The sequence below is a fragment of the Carcharhinus amblyrhynchos genome, chromosome 7 (genome assembly GCF_965287045.1).
Source record: "Carcharhinus amblyrhynchos chromosome 7, sCarAmb.v2.hapA, whole genome shotgun sequence".
Taxonomy (NCBI): domain Eukaryota; kingdom Metazoa; phylum Chordata; class Chondrichthyes; order Carcharhiniformes; family Carcharhinidae; genus Carcharhinus; species Carcharhinus amblyrhynchos.
The window spans coordinates 121931913-121957624 of NC_137330.1; the positions used below are offsets into that span (position 1 = coordinate 121931913).

The following is a 25712-nucleotide window of genomic DNA, read 5'->3' on the forward strand; positions in this document are numbered from 1 at the left end:
ATATTGTTGTTAGAGAGGGAGATCCAGGATTTTGTCCCAGCGACAGTGAAGGAGTGGTGATATATTTCTAAGTCAGATTGGTAAGTGGGTTCCAGGTAGTGGTGTTTCCATGTGCCTTCTGCCCTTATTTTTCCAGATGGTAGTGGTCGTGGTTTTGGAGGGCGCTGTCTAAGAATCCTTGATGAGATCCTGCAGTGCATCTTGTAGATAATACACACTGCTACTTCTGTGTGTCTATAGTTAGGGAGTGAATGTTTGTGGATTGGGTGCCCATCTGTTATCCAGTGACACTTTCTACAAAGCTGATATGATCGGAATGATAGGGGCAGGATGGTGCTTGATTATGAAGCAGCTGGCGATTGAACAATATGAAACAATCAATTTTGCTTTGGTTATAAATGAAGATTGATCTGTTAGGTAAGATAATATCTCTGATGAACCAAATGTATTTCAAGGTTGGTGGGTTGAGGGAAACGGACAAGCAAACTGGAATAAATTCCATCTTTTCCTCAGTATCCAGTTACAGTATAAAATGAGACGGTCTGTCTGATGCAGATGAAGTAACAGTGCTATAATGTGACCAAGTTAAAGGATGAAAGCAATGTATTGTAAACCTTGGACTGAACATCACTTTCACTTGATGAGGTGCGACACTGCGCTTGGAAAATAAACAGTATGCCTCTGTGCATAATTATCTCTCTTGGCATACCAAGGATAAAAGTTATGGACTTGCCTGCTTTCAGGATTTTTTCCTCCTTGCATGCAATTGTCAAAGTAATTAACTGACGTAGTTCCTTTCATTCTCACTGACTAGTGATTGACATACTTAAAGCATGGGTAATACTGTGTCAATGAATTTGACAAATGGGTTGTACTTCAGTTTTGTTGTAGGAGCAAATGGATTCATTTTAAAACCTGCTGCCTCTCAATGTCCACATTGTTGATTGAGGTCTGTTCCAGGTCAGCATAGCCTTCTGAAATCTCATCAGGGTTTTGTAACCCTGACACTTAATTCCTTTTTCTACCTAACTTGTGTACCTTTGCTATTTGTGTGGCATTACAAAGCTTAAAATTGAAAATCGTTAAAATCTTTAAAAACTTTTTAATTGCACGTGAAAGCAGAGGATGTTCAAAAATTTGAGAATGTAGGAGGGAGAGCAAGAAAACTTTGGCTCTGGGGCAGGTTGTCATCAGAGAGAAGAAAAATCCATCCGTTGCCTTGTAAACTCTAAATAGGGATTTAAGTGATCGATTCTGTTCTACTTTTTCATTAACCATTTGAATTCTGTATACCATCCAATTTTCTGCCCACTATTGTTCGTGCCCATGCTTCGTCTCCCTTTTAAACATCCAATTGATTTGTGCAACAGTGAGGCAGACGGCATTAGAACATAAGAACATAAGAAATAGGAGCAGGAGTAGGCCATCTAGCCCTTCGAGCCTGCCCCGCCATTCAATAAGATCATGGCTGATCTGTTGTAGCTCAGTTCCACTTTCCCGCCCTCTCCCCATAACCCTTAATCCCCTCTCTTATCAAGAACCCATCAACCCGCTTCTTAAAAATATTTAGCACATTCTGCTTACTCTGTACAAACTTAAAATGTAACTTTATTTGTTAGTTAACTTTATGTTCTGTTCTGATTTATATACTGGAGATAAAAGCCTTTGCCTATCTATTTGCCCATTATCTTTTATTTGTGTTAAGTGGCTTTATCAGAGCATCACTTAATCTGTTTCACAGCGCTATTTTTTCTCCAGACTTTCCTCAAGTTAAGTCACTTTTACTCAGGTATATTTCTAGTGAATCATTGCTGAACTCTGTTCAAAGCTGGTATTTCTTTCCTCGAAGGGCCTGTTCCTGTGCTGTACTATTCTTTGTTCTTAAATCGTGGGGCCTAAAATTGAACGCATTATTCCAAGTGAAGCCTGACTAGTATTTGTCTGATTGCATTAGCTTATCTATTAGTGTCACTAGTAAGCTTACATTAACACTGCAATGAAGTTACTGTGAAAATCCCCTAATTGCCACACTCCAGTGCCTGTTCTGGTACACTGAGGGAGAATTTAGCATGGCCAATCAACCTAAACACATGTCTTTCAGACTGTGGGAGGAGACCGGAGCACCTGTAGGAAACCCATGGGGAGAACGTGCAGACTCCACACAGACAGTGACCCAAGCCGGGTATTGAACCTGGATCCCTGACATTGTGAGGCAGTAGTGCTAACCATTATGTCACTGTGCTGCTGTATTAGTGTAATTCACTCGTGTAGTGCGATGTTGAATTGTAGTGCATATCCGTTATGCTTATGTTGTGCATCCTATTTGAGTTTTGGATGGCAACTGTGAGCAAAATTTTAATGCCATTAGTACCTGGATCCCTAAATTCCTTTGTTCACATACGCTGGTTGTACACCTATTTAGGTTATAGTCTCACCTCTTATTCTTGTAGCCAGCTAAGTTTTCATATAAGTTCATGTCCAAATGCTGGTGCAGAGGAGGGTAGAAGTCGGGTATCTTTTTTTGCCCCTGTGACCCATATAAATGAAATAGTAACAAATGACCAAGTTGTGGTAAAATATTGTGTAATCTGTGTTTTATTTGTCACTGTATCTTACAGATGCCAGTTTTCCACAGCCTGTAATCCGACCTCAAGACCAGATTGTCAATAAGAAGGAGGATGCCATGTTTCATTGTCAGTTCGCAGCTACACCTCCCCCTAGACAGGAATGGTTATTTGATAATTCCATCATCCATAACTCATCACGGTAATTTTTTTTCTCAAGTGCTTGATAAGAAGAGCAGTAATTTAAAACAACAAGCAGCATGTTGATTATTAACTATACTTGGTGTTAAGTGTATATCCACGAAGAAACACATTCAGTATCATGGACCAGAATGCATTCTGTCACTTTTCCTTCACTTGCTTCCTTTCTTCCTGCCCTTGAAATGTTCAAAGTGATGAAAGGGAAATGTACAGCCTAACTTAGTAGTTTTGTAAGTAAATTCATGGCAGATTCATAGGTCGCATCAGAACAGGATAGAGGTAAAAGACAATTTTACAACTGATATCAGCAAATGCTTCAAACATGCTTTTTACTGGCGTTTGTTCCATAGCTACTGGCCACTCACCGAGTATATGTCAATAGCAATCCTTTGTCTCAGCTTAAATGGTGCATTTAAGAAACTGAATAATCCTATCATTGTTCCATGTGAAGCTGCTTAACTGGACACATATCAGTTTAATCTAATTTCTTCCTGATATGTAAACTTCAGTATCACATGAGGTAACACATTAACCAACTGAGCTAGCTGAGTAAGCTATCAAAAATAGTTATGATCTTGGAGTTATTCATTGAATTCCACAAATTTCATCAGTTGAGTCACTCCTATGAGGTCTGGCCCTTAGTCTTGCATGATTAAAAGAAATTTCATTTAAATCTTGCCTTGAACAAATGCTTTCTGCAGTCAAGTATGGCAGACCTAGTAATGACGTGATCTTGAGCCAGGCAATATTTGATATGGCTATTTATAATGACTAAACCTAAAGGGAGACGAAGAAACAAAACAAAAATTTCACCTTTTGCAGTTGCTCATAATTCATTGATTTGTTGAGGAATAAATCGGGTGTTAGCGATGGAAAGGTGGTAGGAATGGAGGGTCTTAATGACATTACTGTTACTAGAGAGGTGGTGCTCGACAGACTGGAGGGGCTGATTGTGGACAAGTCCCTAGGACCGGATGGAATGCATCCGAGGGTTCTGAAAGAAATGGCGGAGGTTATAGTGGATGCCTTGGTGGTTATTTTCCAGACGTCGCTGGATTCCGGGGAAGTGCCGGAAGATTGGAAAACGGCTAATGTTACGCCGTTGTTTAAGAAGGGTGCCAGGCAAAAGGCGGGGAATTATAGGCCGGTTAGTTTAACGTCTGTGGTAGGTAAAATGTTAGAATCCGTCATTAAGCAGGAAATTGCGAGGCATCTTGAAGGGAATTGCTTGATAGGGCGGACGCAACACGGTTTCATTAAAGGGAAGTCGTGTCTGACAAATTTACTGGAGTTCTATGAGGATGTGTCTAGGGCAGTGGATAGAGGAGAGCCGGTGGATGTGGTCTTTCTGGATTTTCAGAAGGCGTTTGACAAGGTACCTCACAAGAGGTTATTGCAGAAGGTCAGGGGACATGGAGTTGGGGGTAGGGTGTTAGCGTGGATAGAGGATTGGTTGTCAAATAGGAGGCAGAGAGTGGGGGTTAATGGGTGCTATTCGGATTGGCGGTTGGTGACTAGTGGGGTGCCCCAGGGGTCGGTGCTGGGGCCTCAGCTATTTACCATTTATATAGATGATCTGGAGGAGGGAACCGAGTGCAGGGTGTCGAAATTTGCTGATGACACCAAGATTGGGGGAAAGGCAAATTGTGCGGAGGGTGTGGAGAGTCTGCAGAAGGATCTAGATAGGCTGGGCGAATGGGCCAGGAAATGGCAAATGGAATTTAATGTTGGCAAGTGTGAGGTGGTCCACTTTGGTAGGAAGAATGGTAGGAAGGACTATTACTTTACGTGGCGAAAAACTGCAGCAGGCGACGGTGCAGAGGGACCTCGGGGTCCTTGTGCATGAGTCGCAAAAACCCAGCTTGCAGGTGCAGCAGGTGGTCAGGAAGGCGAATGGGATGCTGGCCTTCATAGCGAAGGGGATTGAATATAAAAGTAGGGAGGTCTTGCTGCAGCTGTATAGGGCATTGGTGAGGCCGCAGCTGGAGTACTGTGTGCAGTTTTGGGCGCCGCACCTGTGCAAGGATATTTTGGCCCTGGAGGGAGTGCAGAGGAGGTTTACTAGGCTGATGCCGGAGTTGAGGGGGTTGAGCTATGAGGAGAGGCTGAATAAACTAGGCTTGTACTCGCTAGAGTTTAGAAGAATGAGGGGAGATCTCATTGAGACGTATAAGATGATGAATGGGATGGATAGGATAGAGGTGGAGAGACTCTTCCCGCTCAAAAAAGACAGTAGGACTAGGGGGCACAGCCTCAAGATAAAGGGGAGGCGGTTTAGAACGGAGTTGAGGAGGAACTTCTTCACTCAAAGGGTGGTGAATCTCTGGAATTCTCTGCCCGTTGAAGTGGTGGAGGCTGCCTCGCTAAATATTTTTAAGAAGCGGGTTGATGGGTTTTTGATAAGAGAGGGGATTAAGGGTTATGGGGAGAGGGCGGGAAAGTGGAACTGAGCCGCAACAGATCAGCCATGATCTTATTGAATGGCGGGGCAGGCTCGAAGGGCTAGATGGCCTACTCCTGCTCCTATTTCTTATGTACTTATGTTCTTATGTTCTTAAATCTCCAGGAGGTAAATTGTTCCCTTTTTAAAAGATTATTTGTGCCAAGTCAGAGGCCAAATGAATATTTTTTTGTCCATTGATTAGACAAAGAACATTATATAAGAAATAAGAGCATGAGGAAGCCATTTGACCCCTTCAAGCCTGTTTCACCTTTAAATAAGATCATGACTGATCTGATTATGGCCAAAATTCCACTTTCTTGCTTGCCCCTGATAATCGTTGACCTACAGATCAAAAATCTGCTCACCATGGCCATCAAAATTTGCAATAATCCAGCCTTCGCTTCTCTGAGGGGAAGAGAATTCCAAAGATTAACGACTGTCAGAATAGAAATCCTTTCTCACCTCTGTCTTGAATGGTAGGCCCCTTATTTTTAAACTCTTCTCCTAGTTCTAGAATCTTTTACAAGGGGAAATATCCTCCTGGCATTCACCCTGTCAAGTCTACCCAGGATCTTGCATGTTTCAATAAGATCAGTTCTCAGTAACTGTAGGCCTAACCTATAGAACATAAAACATTACAGCGCAGTACAGGCCCTTCGGCCCTCGATGTTGTGCCGACCAGTGGAACGAATCTAATGACCCTCTAACCTAAACTGTTCCAATGTTATCCATATGCCTATCCACTGACCATTTGAACACCCTTAAAGTTGGTGAGTCCACAACTGCTGCAAGCGGGGCATTCCACGCCTTACTACCCTCTGAGTAAAGAACCTACCTCTGGCATCGGTCCTATAGTTACCACCCCTCAATTTAAAGCTATATCCCCTCATGTTAGCCATCACCATCTGAGGAAAAAGGCTCTCACTGTCCACCCTATCTAATCCTCTGATCATCTTGTATGCTTCAATTAGGTCACCTCTTAACCTTCTTTTCTCTAACAAAAACAGCCTCAAGTTCCTCAGTCTTTCCTCATAAGACCTTCCCACCATACCAGGCAACATCCTGGTAAACCTCCTCTGCACCCTTTCTAATGCTTCCACATCTTTCTTATAATGCGGCGACCAGAACTGTACGCAATACTCCAAGTGCGGCTGCACCAATCCCTCTACCAATAAAAGCTAACGCACCATACGCCTTCTTAACAACCTTATCAACCTGGGTGCCAACTTTCAGGGATCTATGCACATGTACACTGAGATCTCTCTGCTCGTCAACACTACCAAGAGTCCTTCCATTAGGCCTATATTCTGTAATCCTGTTACTCTTACCAAAGTGAATCACCTCACACTTTTCCGCATTAAACTCCATTTGCCACCTCTCAGCCCAGCTCTGCAGCTTATCTATGTCCCTCTGCAGACTGTAACATGGATCCTCACTGTCTACAACTCCTCTGACTTTAGTGTCATCCGCAAATTTATTAACCCATCCTTCTACACCCTCATCTAGGTCATTTATAAAAATGACAAACAGCAGTGGCCACAAAACAGATCCCTGTGGTACACCACTAGCAACTGAACTCGAGGTTGAATATTTTCCATCAACCACCACCCTCTGTCTTCTATCAGCTAGCCAATTCCTGATCCAAACTGCTAAATCACCCTCAATCCATATTTTCTGCAGTAGTCTACCATGGGGAACCTTATCAAACGCTTTGCTAAAATCCATATACACTACGTCAACTGCTTTACCCTTATCCACCTCTTTGGTCACCTTCAGTGACAAATAATACAGTGACAAATAAAACACAGATTACACAATATTTTACCACAACTTGGTCATTTGTTACTATTTCATTTATATGGGTCACAGGAAAAAAAAGATACGCGACTTCTACCCTCCTCTGCACCAGCATTTGGACATGAACTTATATGAAAACTTAGCTGGCTACAAGAACAAGAGGTGAGACTATAACCTAAATAGGAGTACAACCAGCGTATGTGAACAAAGGAATTTAGGGATCCAGGTACTAATGGCATTAAAATTTTGCTCACAATTGCCACCCAAAAGTCAAATAAGATGCACAACATAAGCATGAAGGATATGCACTACAATTCAACATCGCACTACACTAGTGAATTACACTAATACAGCAGCACAGTGACATAATGGTTAGCACTACTGCCTCACAATGTCAGGGATCCAGGTTCAATACCCGGCTTGGGTCACTGTCTGTGTGGAGTCTGCACGTTCTCCCCATGGGTTTCCTACGGGTGCTCCGGTCTCCTCCCACAGTCTGAAAGACATGTGTTTAGGTTGATTGGCCATGCTAAATTCTCCCTCAGTGTACCAGAACAGGCACTGGAGTGTGGCGATTAGGGGATTTTCACAGTAACTTCATTGCAGTGTTAATGTAAGCTTACTAGTGACACTAATAAATAAGCTGATGGCACCTAGAGAAGAATTGTTTGATAGAGCAGATGCAGCACGGATTCGTTAAGGGGAAGTCGTGTTTGACAAATTTATTGGAATTCTATGAGGACGTGACTCGTGTGGTAGACAGAGGGGAACCGGTGGATGTGGTGTTTCTCGATTTTCAGAAGGCGTTTGATAAGGTGCCGCACAAAAGGTTGCTTCAGAAGGTTAGGGGGCATGGAGTTGGGGGTAAGGTGTTAGCGTGGATAAAGGATTGGCTGTCTAATAGGAGGCAGAGAGTTGGCATCAATGGATGCTATTCTGATTGGCGGTTGGTAACTAGTGGAGTGCCGCAGGGATCGGTGCTAGGGCCTCAGCTATTTACCATTTATATCGATGATCTGGAGGAGGGGGCTGAGTGTAGGGTGTCGAAATTTGCTGATGACACAAAGATGAGTGGAAAAGCAAATTGTGCAGAGGGTGTGGAAAGTCTGCAGAGGGATCGAGATAGGCTGAGCAAGTGGGCGAGGACCTGGCAGATGGAGTACAATGTTAGCAAGTGTGAGGTTATCCACTTTGGCAGGAATAATAGTAGGAGGGATTACTCTTTAAAGGGCGAAAAGCTGCAGCATTCTATAGTGCAGAGGGACCTGGGGGTCCTTGTGCATGAGTCGCAAAAACCCAGTCTGCAGGTGCAGCAGGTGATCAAGAAGGCAAATGGGATGCTGGCCTTTATAGCGAGGGGGAAAGAATATAAAAGCAGGGAGGTCTTGCTGCAACTGTACAGGGCACTGGTGAGGCCACAGCTGGAGTACTGTGTGCAGTTTTGGTCGCCGCACTTGCGGAAGGATATTTTGGCCTTGGAGGGAGTGCAGAGGAGGTTCACTAGGCTGATACTGGAGGTGAGGGGGTTGGACTATGAAGGGAGACTAAATTGACTGGGTCTGCACTCGCTGGAGTTTAGAAGGCTGAGGGGGGATCTTATAGAGACATATAAGATAATGAAAGGGATGGATAGGGTAGAGGTAGAGAGATTCTTCCCATTCAGAAAGGACAGCAGGACTAGAGGGCACAGCCTCAAGATAAGTGGGGGGCAGTTTAGAACGGCGTTGAGGAGGAACTTCTTCACTCAAAGGGTGGTGAATCTCTGGAATTCTCTGCCCGTTGAAGTGGTGGAGGCTACCTCGCTAAATATATTTAAGTCACGGGTAGATAGGTTTTTGGTAGGCAAGGGAATTAAGGGAGAAAGCGGGAAAGTGGAACTGATCCACTTCAGATCAGCCATGATCTTATTGAATGGCTGGGCAGGCTCGAAGGGCTAGATGGCCTTCTCCTGCTCCTACTTCTTATGTTCTTATGTTCTCAAAGAACTCGATGAGGCTTGTGAGGCACGACCTACCCTTCACAAAATCGTGTTGACTATCCCTAATCAAATTATTTCTCTCTAGATGATTATAAATCCTATCTCTTATAATTCTTTCCAAAACTTTGCCGACAACAGAAGTAAGGCTCACTGGTCTATAATTCCCAACATGGTCTCTACTCCCCTTCTTGAACAAGGGGACAACATTTGCTATCCTCCAGTCTTCCGGCACTATATCTGTAGCCAATGACGACATGAAGATCAAAGCCAAAGGCTCTGCAACCTCCTCCCTAGCCTCCCAGAGAATCCTAGGATAAATCCCATCTGGCCCAGGGGACTTATCTGTTTTCATACTCTCAAGAATTGCTAACACCTCCTCCTTATGTACCTCAATCCTATCTAGTCTAATAGCCTGTATCTCAGTATTCTCCTCGACTACATTGACTTTTTCCTGCAAACCTTTTTAACCTTTGCTCATAAGTCAATCCCTTCATCCCAGGAATCATGTTATGGTCAGTATTTTCCAAGGCTCCTTTACAACAAGTTTATTAATTAGCCTTTTCTCATTTCACAATACTAAATCAAAAATAGCCCAATCTCTTTTTCTTCAACATACTACTTCAGAAATCTATCTCATACACAAACAAGGAATTCATTCTCTACAGCATTCGTGCACTCTATATGTAAATTAAAGTCTCCCATTATTGTTATATTAAACATGTAACATGGTGCTCTAAAATCTTGATTTATACCCTGTCCAACATTGCCTGTACTGTTTGGCCTATGAACAACTCCCACCAAAGTTTGCTGCTCCTTGCTGTTTCCTCACTCCATCCAAACTGAACCTACATCTTGGCCTTTCAATCTAAAATTCTCTCTCAATAATTTACTAATTTTGTCCCTTATTAACAGTGCCACCCCAACTCCTTTTCTTTGTTGATATTCCTTCTTAAACGTCACATATCCTTGAATATTTAGTTCTCAGCTGTGGTCACCCTGTTGCCAGTTAAATCATAGCCTTTTATTTCTATTTGTGCCTTCAAATCATCCATCTTCTTTTGAATACTGTGTGCATTTAATAGAATGGCTTTAACTTGTTTTTTTAAAATTATTCTATTTTGTTCCTACTTGATGCTTGCCTCTTCTACTTCCTGTGCTGGTCTGTTTTTCTTCTGTCTAATCTGAGCTCCCTCTCAAATTCCCATCCCCTACCAAGCTAATTAAAACTCTGACAACATAAGAAATAGGAGCAGGAGTCGGCCATCTAGCCCTTCGAGCCTGCCCCGCCATTCAATAAGATCATGGCTGATCTGAGGTGGATCAGTTCCACTTTCCCGCCTTCTCCCCATATCCCTTAATTCCCTTGTCTATCAGAAATCTATCTACCCATGACTTAAATATATTCAACGAGGTAGCCTCCACCACTTCAATGGGCAGAGAATTCCAGAGACTCACCACCCTTTGAGTGAAGAAGTTCCTCCTCAACTCCGATCTAAACTGCGCCCTCATCCCCTTATTTTGAAGCTGTGCCCTCTAGTTCTGGTTTCCTTTCTAAGTGGAAAGAATCTCTCTACCTCGACCCTATCTAGCCCCTTCATTATCTTGTTAGTCTCTATAAGATCCCCCCTCATCCTTCTGAACTCCAACGAGTACAGGCCCAGTCTATTTAATCTCTCCTCATAAGCTAACCCCCTCATCTCCGGTATCAGCCTGGTGAACCTTCTCTGTACTCCCTCCAAGGCCAATATATCCTTACGCAAATGCGGGGACCAAAACTGCACACAGTACTCCAGTTGTGGCCTCACCAGTGCCCTGTACAGTTGCAGCAAGACCTTCCTGCTTTTATATTCTATCCCCCTCGCTATAAAGGCCAACATTCCATTCGCCTTCTTGATCACCTGCTGCACCTGCAGACTGAGTTTTTACGATTTGTGCACAAGGACCCCCAGGTCCCTCTGCACCGTAGCGTGCTGCAGCTTTTCACCCTTTAAATAATATTCCTTCCTACTATTATTCCTACGAAAGTGGATAACCTCACATTTGCTCAAGTTATACTCCATCTCCCAGGTCCTTGCCCACTCACCCAGCCTATCCAGATCTCTCTGCAGACTTTCCGTGTCCTCCACGCAATTCACTTTTCCACTCATCTTCGTGTCATGAGCAAATTTTGTTACCCTACACGCAGTGCCCACTTCCAGATTGTCTATGTATATGGTAAACTGTTGAGGCCCCAGCACCGACCCCTGTGGCACTCCACTAGTCACCAACTGCCAAGCTGAAAAGCACCCATTGATTCCAACTCTCTGCTTCCTGTTAGATAACCAATCCTCAATGCACGCTAACACTTTACCCCCAACTCCATGTACCCTAACCTTCTACAGCAACCTTTTGTGAGGCACCTTATCGAATGAACATAAACATAAGAACATAAGAAATAGGAGCAGGAGTAGGCCATCTAGCCCTTCGAGCCTGCCCCGCCATTCAATAAGATCATGGCTGATCTGTCGTGGCTCAGTTCCACTTTCCCGCCCTCTCCCCATAACCCTTAATCCCCTTGCTTATCAAAAACCCATCAACCCACGTCTTAAAAATATTTAGCGAGGCAGCCACCACCACTTCAACAGGCAGAGAATTCCAGAGATTCACCACCCTTTGAGTGAAGAAGTTCCTCCTCAACTCTGCTCTAAACCGCCCCCCCCCCCTTTATCTTGAGGCTGTGCCCCCTAGTCCTACTGTCCTTTCTGAACGGGAAGAGCCTCTCCACCTCTATCCTATCCATCCCATTCATCATCTTATATGTCTCAATGAGATCTCCCCTCATTCTTCTAAACTCTAACGAGTACAAGCCTAGTTTATTCAGCCTCTCCTCATAGCTCAACCCCCTCAACTCCGGTATCAGCCTAGTAAACCTCCTCTGCACTCCCTCCAAGGCCAAAATATCCTTGTGTAAGTGCGGTGACCAAAACTGCACACAGTACTCCAGCTGCGGCCTCACCAGTGCCCTATACAGCTGCAGCAAGACCTCCCTACTTTTATATTCAATCCCCCTCGCTATGAAGGCCAGCATCCCATTCGCCTTCCTGACCACCTGCTGCACCTGCAGGCTGGGGTTTTGTGACTCATGCACAAAGACCCCAAGGTCCCTCTGCACCATCGCCTGCTGCAGTTTTTCGCCACGTAAGTAATAGTCCTTCCTACCATTCTTCCTACCAAAGTGGACCACCTCGCACTTGCCAACATTAAATTCCATTTGCCAGTTCCTGGCCCATTCGTCCAGCCTATCTAGATCCTTCTGCAGACTCTCCACACCCTCCGCGCAATTTGCCGTTCTACCAATCTTGGTGTCATCAGCAAATTTCGACACCATACACTCAGTTCCCTCCTCCAGATCATCTATATAAATGGTAAATAGCTGAGGCCCCAGCACCGACCCCTGGGGCACTCCACTAGTCACCAACCGCCAATCCGAATAGCACCCATTAACCCCCACTCTCTGCCTCCTATTTGACAGCCAATCCTCTATCCACGCTAACACCCTACCCCCAACTCCATGCCCTCTTACCTTCTGCAATAACCTCTTGTGAGGTACCTTGTCAAACGCCTTCTGAAAATCAAGAAAGACCACATCCACCGGCTTTCCTCTATCCACCGCCCTAGACACATCCTCATAGAACTCCAATAAATTTGTCAGACGTGACTTCCCCTTAACGAAACCATGCTGCGTCTGCTCTATCAAGCAATTCCCCTCAGGATGCCTCGCTATTTCCTCCTTGATGACAGATTCTAACATTTTACCTACAACAGACGTTAAACTAACCGGCCTATAATTCCCTGCCTTTTGCCTGCCACCCTTCTTAAACAACGGCGTAACATTAGCCGCTTTCCAATCTTCCGGCACTTCCCCGGAATCCAGCGATGTTTGGAAAGTAACCACCAAGGCATCCACTATCACCTCTGCCATTTCTTTCAGAACCCTTGGATGCATTCCATCCGGTCCTGGTGACTTGTCCACAATCAGTCCCTCCAGTTTGTCGAGCACCGCCTCTCTAGTAACAATAATGTCATTGAGACCCTCCAGTCCTACCATCTTTCCATCGCTAACACCCGGCAAATTATTCACGCCCTCCTCCGTGAAGACCGAAACAAAAAAGTTATTCAAGGCCTCAGCCATTTCCCCATCCCCTACCACTAAGTCCCCCCTCTCATCCTCTAAGGGTCCAATGTTCACCCTAGCCAGCCTCTTCCTTTTTATATATTTATAAAAACTCTTGCTATCCATTTTTATATTAAGCGCTAGCCCAGCTTCATAGTTTATCCTACCCTTCTTTATCAACTTCTTTGTCAATCTTCGTTCACTTTTAAACCTCTCCCAATCCTCTTCTCGCCCACTACTCTTAGCTACTCTAAAAGCCCCTGCTTTTAATTGAACACTTTCCTTCACCTCCTTTGTTATCCACGGCTTATTACCTCTCCTTCTACGGTCCTTTTTAACCATCGGAATAAATTTCTGCTGAGCACCAAGAAAGATCTCCTTAAAGATCCCCCACTGCTCCTCAGCAGACCTACCTTCCAACGCGCTCCCCCAGTCAACATTCACCAATTCTTGTCTCATCCTTCCGTACTCCCCTCTGTTCAGACAAAGGACGCGTGTCCGGGAACCCACTTTCTCCTCCTCCATCTGCACCAGAAACTCCACCATACAATGATCACTCTCCCCAAGAGGATCCTTCACCACAAGGTCCCTAATTCTACCCGCTTCGTTACGTAACACCAGATCCAAGATAGCTCAAAATCTAAAAACACCACATCCACTGGTTCCCCTCTGTCTACCGCACTGGTCACATCTTCATAAAAACCCAGTAAATTCATTAAACATGACTTCTCCTTCACGAATCCGTGCTGCATCTGTTTGATCAAACCGTTCTTCTCTAGGTGTCCTGCTATTTCTTCTTTGATGATGGATTCTAGCATTTTTCCAACTACGGATGTTAAGCTAACCGGCCTGTAGTTCCCTGCCTTTTGTCTGCTACCTTTTTTCAACAGCGGCGTAACAGTAGCTGTTTTCCACTCGGCTGGCACTTGCCCAGAGTCCATGGAATTTTGATATCTAATTACTAAGGCATCCGCTATTACTTCTGCCATTTCTTTCAGAACCCTGGGATGCACTCCATCCAGTCCTGGTGACTTGTCGACCTTCAGTCCCGTTAGCCTACCAAGCACTACCTCTCTAGTGACAGTAATTGTATTAAGGACCTCATCTCTTATTAACCCTCTACCTTTAATATTTGGTGAGCTATTTGTATCCTCCTCCATGAAGACTGACACAAAAAACTTATTTAAAGTCTCAGCCATTTCCTCATTACTCACCGTTAAATCCCCCCTCATGTCCTCCAAGGGTCCAACATTCACTCTAGCCAGTCTCCTCTTATTTATATATTTGTAAAACCTTTACTGTCATTTTTTATATTCAGAGCTAGTTTAGCTTCATACTTTATCTTTCCTTTCTTTATTGCTTTCTTAGTCATTCTTTGTTTTTTTTTAATCTTTCCCAATCTCCGGGGAAGTGCCGGAGGATTGGAAAACGGCTAATGTTACGCCGTTGTTTAAGAAGGGTGCCAGGCAAAAGGCGGGGAATTACAGGCCGGTTAGTTTAACGTCTGTGGTAGGTAAAATGTTAGAATCCGTCATTAAGGAGGAAATTGCGAGGCATCTTGAAGGGAATTGCTTGATAGGGCAGACGCAACACGGTTTCATTAAAGGGAAGTCGTGTCTGACAAATTTACTGGAGTTCTATGAGGATGTGTCTAGGGCGGTGGATAGAGGAGAGCCGGTGGATGTGGTCTTTCTGGATTTTCAGAAGGCGTTTGATAAGGTACCTCACAAGAGGTTACTGCAGAAGGTCAGAGGACATGGAGTTGGGGGTAGGGTGTTAGCGTGGATAGAGGATTGGTTGTCAAATAGGAGGCAGAGAGTGGGGGTCAATGGGTGCTATTCGGATTGGCGGTTGGTGACTAGTGGGGTGCCCCAGGGGTCGGTGCTGGGGCCTCAGCTATTTACCATTTATATAGATGATCTGGAGGAGGGAACCGAGTGTAGGGTGTCGAAATTTGCTGATGACACCAAGATTGGGGGAAAGGCAAATTGTGCGGAGGGTGTGGAGAGTCTGCAGAAGGATCTAGATAGGCTGGGTGAATGGGCCAGGAAATGGCAAATGGAATTTAATGTTGGCAAGTGTGAGGTGGTCCACTTTGGTAGGAAGAATGGTAGGAAGGACTATTACTTACGTGGCGAAAAACTGCAGCAGGCGACGGTGCAGAGGGACCTCGGGGTCCTTGTGCATGAGTCGCAAAAACCCAGCCTGCAGGTGCAGCAGGTGGTCAGGAAGGCGAATGGGATGCTGGCCTTCATAGCGAGGGGGATTGAATATAAAAGTAGGGAGGTCTTGCTGCAGCTGTATAGGGCATTGGTGAGGCCGCAGCTGGAGTACTGTGTGCAGTTTTGGGCGCCGCACCTGCGCAAGGATATTTTGGCCTTGGAGGGAGTGCAGAGGAGGTTTACTAGGCTGATACCGGAGTTGAGGGGGTTGAGCTATGAGGAGAGGCTGAATAAACTAGGCTTGTACTCGTTGGAGTTTAGAAGAATGAGGGGAGATCTCATTGAGACGTATAAGATGATGAATGGGATGGATAGGATAGAGGTGGAAAGACTCTTCCCGCTCAAAAAAGACAGTAGGACTAGGGGGCACAGCCTCAAGATAAAGGGGGGGCAGTTCAGAACGGAGTTGAGGAGGAACTTCTTCACTCAAAGGGTGGTGAATCTCTGGAATTCTCTGCCCGTTGAAGTGGTGGAGGCTGCCTCGCTAAATATTTTTAAGAAGCGGGTTGATGGGTTTTTGATAAGAGAGGGGATTAAGGGTTATGGGGAGAGGGCGGGAAAGTGGAACTGAGCCACGACAGATCAGCCATGATCTTATTGAATGGCGGGGCAGGCTCGAAGGGCCAGATGGCCTACTCCTGCTCCTATTTCTTATGTTCTTATGTTCTAATTCCCCACTATTTTTAGCCGCTCTGTATGCATTGCTTTTTAGTTTAATATTCTACTTTATTTCCTTCGATATCCACAGCTGGTTATCCCTTTTCTTACAGTCCTTCTTTACCATAAGAACATAAGAACATAAGAAATAGGAGCAGGAGTAGGCCAACTAGCCTTTCGAGCTACCACCGGAGTATATTTCCGCTGAGTACTGAAAAAGATCTCCTTAAAAATCCTCCACTGTTCCTCAGCTGTCCTACCAACCAATCTGTGCCCCCAATCTACATTAGCCAATTCCGCCCTCATCTTATCATACTCCCCTCTGTTCAAGCAGAGGACACTGGTTTGGGACCCTACTTTCTCACCCTCCATCTGTATCAGAAATTCAACCATATTGTGATCACTCGTCCCAAGAGGGTCCCTCACAAGAGGATGCCTAATTCTTCCTGCCTCTTTACACAGTACCAGATCTAAGATACTCACTCCCTCGTAGATTCCGTTATATACTGTTCAAGGAAACTATCCCGACAGCATTCCAAGAACTCTTCCTCAAGCCCACCGCGTCCGACTTGAGTCAACCATTCAATATGCCGATTAAAACCCCCCAGAATTATTGCCGTTCTGTTTTTGCATGCATCAATTATTTACTTGTTTTGAGCCCGCCCCACCTCAAAATTATTATTTGGGGGGCCTATAAACCACACCCACCAGTGACTTTCTCCCCTTACTATTTCTTATCTCCACCCACAACGATTCCATGTTTTGCTCTTTGGACCTATATCTTTTACTACTGCCCTGATATTATCCTTTACGAACAGAGCTACCCCACCTCCTTCTTCCTCCTGTCTATCCTTCCTAAATGTCTGATACCCCTGGATATTCAGTTCCTAGTCCCAGTCACCATGCAACCACGTTTCCGTAAACCCTCCCCAACAGGACTAACTAACTTCCCTCAGAAATGTTAATCCCAGTCTTGCTCAGGTGCAACTTGTCCATTTATATACATACACATATGTAACTATGTAAAATTGGTAGCAGTTCTATCCTTGACCAGCAGTTTTTTTGGAATAGATCAAACTCTTTCATAACTCCAGCATGTGTATTCAACATCCATGTCCTTTAAAATAATAAAATGACCCCAAATGCTTCAGAAGAGGTATTATAAAATAAAAGATAATACAGTCACGTAAGGAGATATTGGCTGAGGTGACCGAAAGCTGGTCAAAGATAGAAGTTTTGAGCAATATTTTAAAGGAGGAAATTTAGAAAAGTGGGGTGGTTGAGGGAAGGATTTCCAGATCTTGGGGCCTTGGCAGCCGTGTACAAGGGAGTGATTAAAATCAGGAAATGCTCAAGATTGAAAATAGAGGAGCATGGATATTTCGGAGGGCTGTTAGACTGAAGGAAATTGCAGAGTAGGGAAGGATGAGGACGAGATTTGACAAAAGGCGAGAATTTTCAAGTTGAGGTGTTTCTTTATTAACTGGGAGCTAATGTAAGTCAGCGAGCACAGGGGGTGGGTGTTGGTGAGTGGGATTCAATGCAATTTAGGATACAAGCAACAGACATCAAGTCTATGGAGAGTGGAATATTGGAGATCAATCAAAAATGCAATTAGAACAGTCAAGTCTGGAGGAAACAAGGACGTGGATAAGGGTTTCAGCAGCAGAAAAGCTGAGATAGAATTGGGCAATGTGGTTGAAAGCTTATCTCTGGGTCAAATGTGACATGAAGGTTCCAAATAAACTGGTTTAATCTCAGACTGTTGCCAGCATAAAGGTTGGTGTTAATAGCCAGGGAATGAAGTTTGGAGCAGCACAGAAAACAATGGCTTCAATCTTCCCAATTTTTAATATTTACATTTCTGGTTATCCAGTGCTGGACATTAGACAAGCAATCTGATTAATTAGAGACAGTTGGAAGGGTTGAAAGGAGTGGTGGTGAGGAGCAGGAGAAGACCATTCAGCCCCTGAAACCTACTCTGCTGTTCAGCTAGAATGTGGCTGATTGTCTACCTCAAAACTTCTCTCCTATGCTATTCTTGTATCCCCTGATGTCATAAGTATCTAGAAATGTACTGATTTCTGTCTTGAACAGACTTGATGTCTAACCGCCCACAGCCCTCTGGAGTAGAGAATTCTAATGATTCACTACTCTGAGTAAAGAAATTCCTCCTCATCTCAATCCTAAATGGCTTACCTCTTATTCTGAGACTGTATTGCCTGGTTCTAGACTCTACCTCAGCCAGAGGAAATATCCTTTCTGCATCTATGCTGTCTAATCCCTTAAGAATTTTGTATGTTTCAATGAGATCACATCTCATTCTCTGAAGCTCCAGGGAGTACGGCCCACTTCACTCTCTCTTGATGGGATAGTACCGCCATCCCAGGAATTAGTCAGCTGAATCTGTGCTGCACTCCCTCTATAGCAAGCATGTCCTTCCTTAGGTGAGGGGATCAAAAGTGTACACAATTCTTCGGGTGGCATCTTACCAAGCTTCTGTACAGTTGAAGTGACACATCTTTATTTCTGTACTCAAATTCTCTTGCAACATACCGTTTGCTTTCTTAATTTAGCATGTTAGCTTACAGTGATTTACAATCAAGGGCACCTAGAACTCTTTGGACATTGACTTGGAATTTCCTGACCATTCATGCACTGGGATTTTCCCATCCTATCCCACTTCAGTGAACAAAGATTTGGTTTGTCACCAAATTCTCCATGTTGCTGCAGTGGGAGTGTGATGTGAGTGAGCAGTAAGATTGCGCCTTGATGCTTTCCAATCTCTCACCATGTCAAAATACAATATACCTCTGTTCCTCCTACAAAAGTGGATAACTTCACATGTTTTTGGGAGAAAACTCAAACAGACGTGGGGAGAATGTGCAAGCTCCACACAGACAGTGACCCAAGCTGGGAATCAAACCTGGGTCCCTGGTGCTGTGAGGCAGCAGTGCTAACCTCTGTGCCACCGTGCCTCCCCAGTATAATATATTACCCCCTATCACATATGCTCCAATTTTGTTTACTAACCTCCTGTGTGGGATCTTATTGAAAGCCTTCTGAATATCCAAGTTTTCACATCCAATGGTTAATCTTTTATCTATTCTGCAAACTCCGAAATTTGTCAAGCATGATTTCCCTTTCATAAGTGCATGTTGACTCTGCCCAATCAGATCATTTTTTTCTATGTGCCAAGTTATTCTTTTCCGATTACTGACACCAGCCTAATATGCCAATAGTCATCTTTTTTTCCTTCTCCCTTCTTTCTTAAATAGTTGTTATCTTTGCAGGCACCATTCCAGAATCTATAGACTGATCACCAGTGCATATTTCTACAGTTACCCTTTTCAGCACTCTGGAATGTAGATAATTGGATCCCCGGGAAATAACTAACTTTGTCTGGAGTAAGGGGAAATACGAAGACGTCAGGAAGTTACTTGGACAAATAAACTGGAAGGAGGCATTCTTGGGTAAAAGTACAGAAGGAAGGTGGCGGATATTCAAGGAATGTTTGTCTGGAGCTCTGCACGACAACGTTCCGATGAGACAAGGAGGTTTTGGTAGGTCGCGGGAACTGTGGTGCAAGAAGGCTGTGGTGAACCTAGTCAGGAGGAAGAGGAAGGTGTACAAAAGGTTCAGGGAGCTAGGAGATGTTAAGGATCTAGAGGAGTATAAGGATTGTAGAAAGGAGCTTAAAAGGGAAATTAGGAGAACCAGAAGGGGTCATGAGAAGGCCTTGGCGGGTAAGATTAAGGAGAATCCCAAGGCCTTCTATAAATATGTGAAAAGTAAAAGGATAAGAGAAGGGATAGGACCTATAAAAGGTGAAGGGGGAAAGGTCTGTGTGGAACCAGAAGAAATGGCAGAGGTGCTTAATGAGTACTTTGCCTCAGTATTCACGGTGGAAACTGATCTGGGAGATTTTGCTACAGGTTTGCGGCAGATGGAAAAGATTGAGTATGTGTATATTAAGGAAGAGGATGTGTTAGAACTTTTGAATTCTATCAAGATAGATAAGTCGCCAGGACCAGATGGGATGTGCCCCAGGTTACTGTGGGAGGTGAGGGAGGTGATTGCAGAGCCCCGGCGATGATCTTTGCATCGTCGATGGAGACGGGAGAGGTTCCGGAGGATTGGAGGATTGTGGATGTGCTTCCTATTTTCAAGAAAGGGAACAGAGATAGCCCAGGAAATTACCGACCGGTGAGTCTGACCTCAGTGGTTGGTAAGCTGATGGAGAGGCTTCTGAGGGACAAGATTTATGAGCATTTGGAGAGGTTTAGCATGATCAGAAATAGTCAGCATGGTTTTGTCAAGGGCAGGTCATGCCTTACGAGCCTAGTTGAGTTCTTCAAAAATGTGACTGAACACATTGACGTAGGAAGAGCAGTGGACGTGGTGTACATGGACTTCAGCAAGGCGTTTGATAAGGTCCCCCATGCAAGACTTCTTGAGAAGGTGAGAGGGCATGGGATCCAAGGGGCTTTGGCCTTGTGGATCCAGAACTGGCTTGCCTGCAGAAAGCAGAGAGTGGTTGTGGATGGGTCTTTTTCTGCATGGAGGTCAGTCACCAGTGGAGTGCCCCAGGGATCTGTTCTAGGACCCTTGCTGCTTGTCATTTTCATAAATGACCTAGATGAGGAAGTGGAGGGATGGGTTAGTAAGTTCGCCGGTGACACGAAGGTCGGTGGTGTTGTGGATGGTCTGGAAGGATGTCAGAAGTTGCAGCAGGACATAAATAGGATGCAAGACTTGGCGGAGAAGTGGCAAATGGACTTCAACGCGGATAAATGCGTAGTGGTCCATTTTGGCAGGACCAATGGGATGAACGAGTACACTATCAAGGGCAGGAGCCTTAGCAGTGTTGAAGAGCAGAAGGATCTTGGGGTCCGGGTCCACAGGACTCTTAAATCAGCCTCGCAGGTGGAGGAGGTGGTCAAGAAGGCGTATGGTGTACTGGCCTTCATTAATCGAGGGATTGAGTTTAGGAGTCGGGAAGTAATGCTGCAACTTTATAAGTCCCTTGTCAGGCCCCACTTGGAGTACTGTGCGCAGTTCTGGTCGCTTCACTATAGGAAGGACGTAGAAGCTATTGAAAGGGTGCAGAGGAGATTTACAAGGATGTTGCCTGGATTGGGATGCATGCCTTATGAAGATGGGTTGAGGGAGCTGGGTCTCTTTTCCCTGGAGAGACGAAGGTTGAGAGGCGACCTGGTAGAAGTTTATAAAATGTTGAGAGGAATAGATAGGGTGGATTCTCAGAGGCTATTTCCCCGGGTTGAAATGGTGGCTACGAGAGGACACAGATTTAAGGTGCAGGGAAGCAAGCACAGAGGTGATGTTAGGGGTAAGTTTTTCACTCAGAGGGTGGTGAGTGAATGGAATCGGCTGCCGTCAGTGGTGGTGGAGGCGAACTCGCTGGGGTCTTTTAAAAGACTTCTGGATGAGTATATGGGATTTAATGGGATTGGGGGTTATAGATAGGTCTATGGATTGGTAGGTATTGATGTGATCGGCGCGACTTGTGGGCCGAAGGGCCTGTTTGTGCTGTAGTGTTCTATGTTCTATGTTCAATCCCACTAATTTCTCCAATTTATCCAATATTATTTTTTCACTGAAATTAGTTTCTTTCAGTTGCTCATTCCCACTAGTCCCTTGGTTTCTCAGTATTTCTGGGAGATTTCTTATATCTTCCTCAGTGAGGACCGACATACAGTAATTATTTAACTTCTCTGTCACTTCCCTATTTCTCCATTATAAATTCTCTAATCTGCTTGTAATAAGAAGTAGGAGCAGCAGCAGGCCGATTGGCTCCTCGAACCTGCACCCTTGATCTTTTTGTGGACTGAGCTCCACTTACTGCCCTCTTAGTTTCTTTACTGTTCAAAAATCTGTCTATCTTTACCTTAAAAACAGCTTCACTGGGCAAGGAATTCCACAGATTCACAACTCTTTGGGTGAAGAAGTTCTTCCTTAACTCAGTCCTAAATCTGCTTCCCTCATTTTAGGGTTATGCCCCTTTGTTCTGGTTTCATCCATCTGTGAAAACAACCTCCCTGCTTCTATCTTATCCATTCCGTTCATAATTTTATATTTTTCTATAAGGCGGGTAGCATGGTAGCACAGTGGCTAGCACTGCCGCCTCACAGTGCCAGGGGCCTGGGTTCAATTCCAGCCTCGGGTCACTGTGTACACATTCTTCCCGTGTCTGCATGGGTTTCTTCTGGTGTTCTGGTTTCCTCCCACAGCCCAATGATATACAAATTTAGTTGATTGATCATGCTGAATTGCCCATTATTGTCAGGGGGATTAGTAGGGTAAATGCCTGGGGTTATGGGGATAGGGCCTGGTTGGGATTGTGTTGGTGCAGGCTTAGATCATAGAAACCCTACAGTACAGAAGGAAGCCATTTGGCCCATCGAGTCTGCACCAACCACAATCCCACCCAGGCCCTACCCCCATATCCCTACATATTTTACCCACTAATCCCTCGAACCTACGCATCTCAGGACACAAAGGGCAATTTTAGCATGGCCAATGGGAGGAAACAGGAGCATCCGAGGAAACCCGTGCAGACACGAGGAGAATGTGCAAACTCGACACAGACAGTGACCCAAGCCAGGAATTGAACCCAGGTCACTGGAGCTGTGAAGCAGCAGTGCTAACCACTGTGTTACCATGCCGCTTGATGGGCTGAATTGCCCTCTTCTGCACTGTAGGGATTTGGCAAAACAGCCAGCATAATTAAGGACCCCACGCACCCTGGACATTCTCTCTTCCACCTTATTCCTTTGGGAAAAAGATACAAAAGTCTGAGATCATGTACCAACTGACTGAAGAACAGCTTCTTCCCTGCTGCTCTCAGACTTTTGAATGGACTTACCTTGCATTAAGTTGATGTTTCTCTACACCCAAGCTATGACTGTAACACTACATTCTGCACTCTCTCGTTTCCTTCTCCACGAACGGTATGTTTTGTCTGTATAGCGCGCAAGAAACTATAATTTTCGCTGTATGTTAATACATGTGACAATAATAAATCAGATCAATTGAAGATCCCCCCTCATTCTTGTAAATTCTAATGAGTATAGTCCCAGCCTACTTTGTCTTCCCTCATAAGCCAACCCTCTCGACTCCGGAATCAACCTAGTGAATAACCTGACTTTCTGTTGACCATTAAAGATTTCCCAATCCTCTGGTTTCACACTAATCTTTGCCACTTCGTATTCACTTTCTTTCAATTTGATATCCTCCTTTATTTCCTTAGATATCCATGGCTGATTCTCCTTTTTTTTCATACAGTCCTTCCTTATCAATGGCATATACTTTTGTTGAGTACTGTGAAAAATCACTTTGAAAGTCTTCCACTGTTCCTCAATTGTCCTACCATAAAATCTTTGCTCCCTTAAAGCCTTTGCTGTACCTTAGCCAACTCCTCTCTTATACCATTGAAGTGTCCTTTGTTTAAGCGCATGACACTGGTATTGGATTTTATCGTCTCACGTCTGTATTTTATATTGAATTCCACATTTGTTTTTGCCAATGTGTTCTTTTTTACTTATAAAAATGAGTTGCAAAACCTTCTATGTTTCTTTCCGGTTCACATTCATGTTCTATTCTCTCTTTATCAATTTCTTGGTGCACCTTTGCTGAATTCTGAACTGTTCCCAATCCTCTTCGTACCTTTTTTGGCAACTTTATAAACCTCTTCCTTTGATCTAGCACAATCTTTAACTTCCTTTGTTAGCCATGGTTGACTCATTTTCCTGTTGGCTTTTGTGCCTTTTGATTAAAGGAATGTACATTTGTTGATGCATAGGTTAATTCTTTAAATACTAGCCATTGCCTGTTTACTGACGTAACCTTTTCATTCATTTTCCCAATCCATCATAGCCACCTGTCCCCCTCATAACTTCAGACTTTCCTTTGTTTAGTTTATAGACCCTAATTTCAGACTGAACTGCTTTGTTTTCAATCTTATTGAAAGATTCCATCATTATATGGTCACTCTTCCCTAAAGGCTCTTTTACGAGATTATTAATTAGTCCTTTCTTGTCGCAGAATTTAAAATAGACTGTTCCCTAGTTGGTTTCTTAACATATTGTTCCATCTCACACACAAAGAGCAAAGAGAAGTACAGCACAGGAACCAGCTTTGTTTTCTGCTTTCCACATTCCCCCTCAGGTTCACGTTCCCCTGACAAATGAACTTAAACTCTCATCAACCACAGTAGCAAAATTCCCTGCAAGGCTGTTAGTTCTAGACCTATTAAGGTGTAACCGGTCTTCCTTGTACAGTTCCCACCTGCCTCAGAACCCAAAACCCCTGTTAAGGACCAGATCAGAAACTTCAAAATATTTTATGAAGTTACCCCTGACTTCAGCTTTTACATTTAATTTTGGCATTAGGGTGAGCATAAAGTGTTTCATTCCAGGTATGATTCAAGTAACCCACTAGGAAGCTTTTATCAAAGCAAACTTTATTTCAGAACACAGAATATAACAAAAGGAATTAACATAACTTTTACCAATCAAAACACTTGGACTTGGCAAAGTATAATCCTTAACAGCTAGCTATCTCAGTTGTTTCAATTTATAGCAAAACCCCATAGTTAAGAACCCTCCTTCAGAAAAAATTGCCCCTGTGGACGTTTTTGTATCTCTCCCCTCACCTTAAACCTATACCCTCTAGTTTTAGACTTCCCTACCTTTGGGAAAAGATATTGATTGTCTACCTTGTCTATGCCCGTCATTATTTTATAGATTTCTATAAGGTCACCCCTCAGCCTCCTAAGCTCCAGAGAAAAAAGTCCCAGCCTATTCAGCCTCTCCTTATAACTCAATCTATCAAGTCCTGCTGGCATCCTAGTAAATCTTCTCTGCACTCTTTCTAGTTTAATAATATCCTTTCTATAATAGGGTGACCAGAATTGCACACAGTATTCCAAGTGTGGCCTTACCAATGTCTTGTACAATTTCAACAAGACGTCCCAATCCTGTATTCAATGTTCTGACCGATAAAACCAAGCATGCCGAATGCCTTCTCCACCAGTCTGTCCACCTGCGACTCCACTTTCAAGGATCTATGAACATGTACCCCTAGATCTTTATTCTGTAATTCGACCCAGTGCCCTACTATTGACTGAGTAAATCCTACTCTGGTTCAGTCTACCAAAATGCATCATCTCGCATTTGTCTAAAATAATCTCCATCTGCCATTCGTTAGCCCTTTGGCCCAATTGATCAAGATCCTGCTGCAATTGGAAATTACTTTCCTCACTGTCCACTATACCACCAATCTTGGTGTCATCTGCAAACTTACTAACTGTGCCCCATGTATTGTCATCCAAATCGTTAATGTAAATGACAAATAATAGTGGACCCTGCACTGATCCCTAAGGCACACCTCTGGTCACAGGCTTCCAGTTTGAAAAACAACTCTCTACAACCACCCTCTGGCTTCTGTCAAGAAGCCAATTTTGTATCCATTTAGACACCTCACCCTTGATCCTGTGAGATTTACTTTATGCAACAATCTACCAAGCGGTACCTTGTCATAGGCCTTGCCGAAGTCCATATAGACAACATCAACTGCACTGCCCTCATCTACCTCCTTGGTTACCCCCTCAAAAAACTCAATCAAATTTGTGAGATTGAATCAGATAACAGCAACCCCACCCAGCTGAGCAAAGGTG

At 44.2% G+C, this 25712-nt stretch overlaps 1 protein-coding gene across 1 annotated transcript in view; it reads left to right on the forward strand.

Annotated features, from left to right (window-relative positions):
* The window catches only part of ptk7b (protein tyrosine kinase 7b), a 377620-nt gene that overhangs the window by 222171 nt on the left and 129737 nt on the right, over positions 1–25712 (forward strand). The window contains exon 5 of the mRNA XM_080193066.1: positions 2619–2766. Within this exon, the coding sequence (XP_080049192.1) occupies positions 2619–2766 (148 nt within the window). The remainder of the gene's footprint in view (positions 1–2618; positions 2767–25712) is intronic.